Consider the following 3785-nt stretch of genomic DNA (forward strand, 5'->3'; position numbering starts at 1 on the left):
TAAGAGAACCTTTATTCGACCATCAATATCAAACGAACGACTGACGCGCCAACCTGAACACCAACCATCAAAAACTATATGGGGTTTGTGCGATTTCATTACAAACGATCAAACGTGTACAGCAAACTTTGACTCTGCCCCCGAAAGGTCAAACCAAAATCAAACCGCTTTGATTTTTTCCAACCGCGCCGCCAACTGTCAAATGGTTGTTCGAACAACTTCACATGCGGTAAAACCAGGCGGGTGCTAAGCTGTCAAATGTTTGTTGCCTTAAATCAATCGAATGCCGACGGCACTAACACTACGCCGTAGTCTATGAAAAATAAACACTGCAGTGAGTGAGAATGTTCTGAAACGCACAACGTTCGGATAATGCAAGAAACAACTGTTTCTGCTCAGCACAGAGTTTCTTCTACCAACATAATTATTCATATGCATATTTCGCGTAAGGAATAAAGTGAAAACACTACATTTTAACGGATTTGGTGTATTTTTGTTCGTTGCAATCTTTAATTTAATATGCGCTTTCGGCACCACTTGGTACCAAACGGTAAACAATACAAATTTTCACAAATACCACGACAATGTATGATGGTATATGAGCATTTTGACATTGGAGTATAAATTTATGCGCCAAGGGTACTGTCATACTTGCCAAACTCCATATGGAAAAAAATCCGTTGTCGCCCCTCTGGGTAAAACAAAGCCGGGTAAAGGATGTATTTTGGACCACCCTTACGGGGGCTCTCATTTTGGACCACCAAGAGGAATTTGCACTCAGTACAAAGAATGACCCAACAATGTGTGCACTGTAAGGTAGTGAGGTAACGATTATGTTCAAAAAAGTTGTTTACTGGTTAGTTAATAACTTAATTTTTGCAATTCCTGATCATAATATCTGGTTTACAGTTTGTCTTTGAGTGATAAAACGACCTACTTTTCCATACCAACGAAATGGGTGCTTTAATGAACATTATGCAACTCAAATGGGTTGCATAATATTCATTATAACACTCATTTGGGTGCTATAATAAAACAAACATCAGAACAGTAGTTACATGACTACATTTTGCTGAGTTAGCTTCGGTAAGTGCTCAAATAGTGTATTCTATGTGCCCCGTAATAAATTAAATAGTTTGGTGGATACGACATCAAAAATTTCTAAAGTCAAGTACATCTATCGCTTCACGGCTTATCGAACTATGCAATGTGGCACGGTAACATGAAATCTGTTTGTTCTCCGCATCAACATAATTTATTGGCAAGAATGATCATGTGGAGTAAATTAGACTGTACAATTTTGGTACAGATTTATTCAATTAAAGTCCATTTTCGTCATTGCAAAAAATAGCGTGTGCAACTCGTTGCAAAACTCGATCTTTTTGCAATTTGTTGCACAAACTACTATTTTATAACCGTTAGTAAAATTCAAACAAAATTTTACTTCATTATGATAACATTTTTTGCAATGCTAAATTTTTTCTTACAAGCTAGGAATCGACATAACGTAATTAATATTTTATTTTAATTCACTAAAGCGGGGAAATATAAATTAAGCACATAGCAAATAATCCAGTAGATACCAAACACCACTGCAGCTTTGGCACTATAAATCGTGATCATATCCAGTCGGTCGTATCGCTGTTTGGCCGCTTCCCAAGTTTCCGTACCCTCTTTCAGTAGGTACATCTTCAGTCCCGGATAGTAGATGTTGAAGTAATCTTCCCATGTAATCGTTCTCATGTCACACTGGAAGTGCTTCTTATCACCTGGCGTCATTGTTTTGATAATTTGTCGCATTTTGTCATTCACGAACGTAAACTCTTGGGTCGAAAAGAACTCTAACGTTTTGGTGAACTTCCGTACTTTTCGGTAGATTTTCATGAGTCTGTAATGAACAGGACTTTAATACACTCTATGAACATGTCATATGAATACATACCGCGGTTTTTTGCCTTTAAAGTTTAGCAACGCATCTATGATCATTCCCGGGATGAAATGCAATAAAATAGCCAAAATCATATTAACCGTTGGAGACTCATTGCTCACATATGAACCGATCCAAAGTGATCGCAGTGGAGGATTATCGGCGCCAATGGTCTTTGTCAATTTTTGAATCATTCCATTGGTCAGAGGGTTATCAACACCGCTTGCCACATGGTAGATGTGAACCTTGTCTGGCTCCGTCGAAGGAGCGTTGTGTCGATAATCTTCGGCTGCCCGATGGGCAGCGACCAGTGTACCATTGATAACATAGTCTGCCGGAATAACATCCACCCTTTTGTGGTCCGCCGCATTGAGAACCCGTAATATTCCACACCCAGCACCAACGATGACCCCATTCAGACCATACAAGTTATCGGTCCATCCTTGTATCGGATCTTCCATCGTAGAGGCCACTGAAAAATGTAGAATTTGATCAACAACCCATTTTGAGAATGTGTGTTGAACTTACCAACAGATGGCCGAACAATAACGATGTTTATTTTGTCGAAGTACATCTTTACCAATTGTTCTGCCAGATTCTTCGCATAGGTGTAGGTATTGGGCCATGGTTGAATAATCATCTGAGTAAGAATTTCACTTTGCTCGTCGTCCACAGTCTTCATTAGCTCCATCATCTTCAACGGATCCATAGGAGGTTCGTAGAATTGTTCGTATACTGTCATATTGACACAGTTAGCATATGCCGTCGATATGTAAATTAAAAGCTCCATTTTCCTCATGCTGACGCAAAGGTTTAGAATTTCCAAAGTGCCTTGGACGTTTGTTATGATTATTTTGTTCAACGCTTCATCAAATCTGACATCTGCTGCTGCGTGCAGCACAATTTCCGTTCTCTCCTTCACATATTCCAAGTCTTCCTCGCTAAGTCCAACACGTGGAAGTTCCATATCTCCATCGATCACAGTAATTTTCTTCAAATAATCTTCCTTCTGAAACCCATGAACCTTGAAAATCCTTTCTTTTTCCATGACCTTCTCCATTCGTTCCTTCGGTGACAGTCCCTTCTTCTCCCTCACAATGACAATTAATTCCTTGACTCCGCAACGAAACAGCTTGCATGTGTAGAGCTTACCCAGGAATCCCGTGGCACCGGTCAGCAGAACAACCTTGTCACGGTAATAGTCGGCCACGGGACTGTGCAGTTCCGGCTCTTCCTCCCACAGAGTCATCCCGTTCGGATCCATCATCGCTACCAGTTTCAAGTTCAAAGGCAACCCAACAACTTGTGGACGGTTTGAAGCGGTGTAGAAAACTGCACCACTCTGTTGCAGTCGGGGAACGTAACCTTCGGCGGCGAATACTTGCAGAAAATTTGAAATGGTAATTAGATGGACAGAACGCTTGCTCGACGGTGTTCTTAGCAATTCAAGGTTACACAAGCCGATTGACGCGTACAATTTGTCGCACATAGCGTGACTTATCGGTTTTCAGCAATATGAATATTGTTAATAGCATTTAATTGTCAGAAGGTGTGAAGAAAGAGTTAACAGCAAATTAATTGGTTCTTGTTGTTTTCTTTTGCTTTTTTCGAGTTATGGAGATTTTTGTTTGTTTCTCGGTGAAAAAAATAATATGGAACATTTTACTGCATGTATTTCGAATAATTCCCATCTTATAACGTTTATCCGAGACGATTAGTGCTCTTTACCGTAAGGCATCAAAATTTCGAAATTTAAAAAAAAATCTGAAGGTTTCTTGCTTCTCCATACAATGTGATGTTTGGTTAACATAACACACATAGCTGATTATATGTATTTTCTCGATGAAATCGCAAAGTT

General features: G+C 39.7%; 1 protein-coding gene across 1 annotated transcript; it reads right to left on the reverse strand.

The window, feature by feature from the left end:
- Positions 1-1224: 1224 nt before the first annotated feature.
- LOC134214302 (fatty acyl-CoA reductase wat-like) lies at positions 1225-3437 on the reverse strand. The gene is made up of 3 exons (XM_062693715.1): positions 2456-3437; positions 1943-2399; positions 1225-1888 (listed from the first exon to the last, which is right to left on the reverse strand). Exons 1-3 carry the CDS (start codon positions 3414-3416, stop codon positions 1525-1527), a joined length of 1782 nt encoding a protein of 593 aa, XP_062549699.1. The 5' UTR covers positions 3417-3437; the 3' UTR covers positions 1225-1524.
- Positions 3438-3785: the final 348 nt, after the last annotated feature.

Source organism: Armigeres subalbatus, chromosome 2 (genome assembly GCF_024139115.2).
Source record: "Armigeres subalbatus isolate Guangzhou_Male chromosome 2, GZ_Asu_2, whole genome shotgun sequence".
Classification (NCBI taxonomy): domain Eukaryota; kingdom Metazoa; phylum Arthropoda; class Insecta; order Diptera; family Culicidae; genus Armigeres; species Armigeres subalbatus.

Excerpts from the sequence above, each read along its gene's own strand:
- LOC134214302 (XM_062693715.1), bottom strand. The coding sequence starts at position 3,416 with ATGTGCGACAAATTGTACGCGTCAATCGGCTTGTGTAACCTTGAATTG. Across the intron at positions 2,400-2,455 it reads TATTGTTCGGCCATCTGTTG|TGGCCTCTACGATGGAAGAT; the intron begins GTAAGTTCAACA and ends TACATTTTTCAG. Across the intron at positions 1,889-1,942 it reads TTTAAAGGCAAAAAACCGCG|ACTCATGAAAATCTACCGAA; the intron begins GTATGTATTCAT and ends TGTTCATTACAG.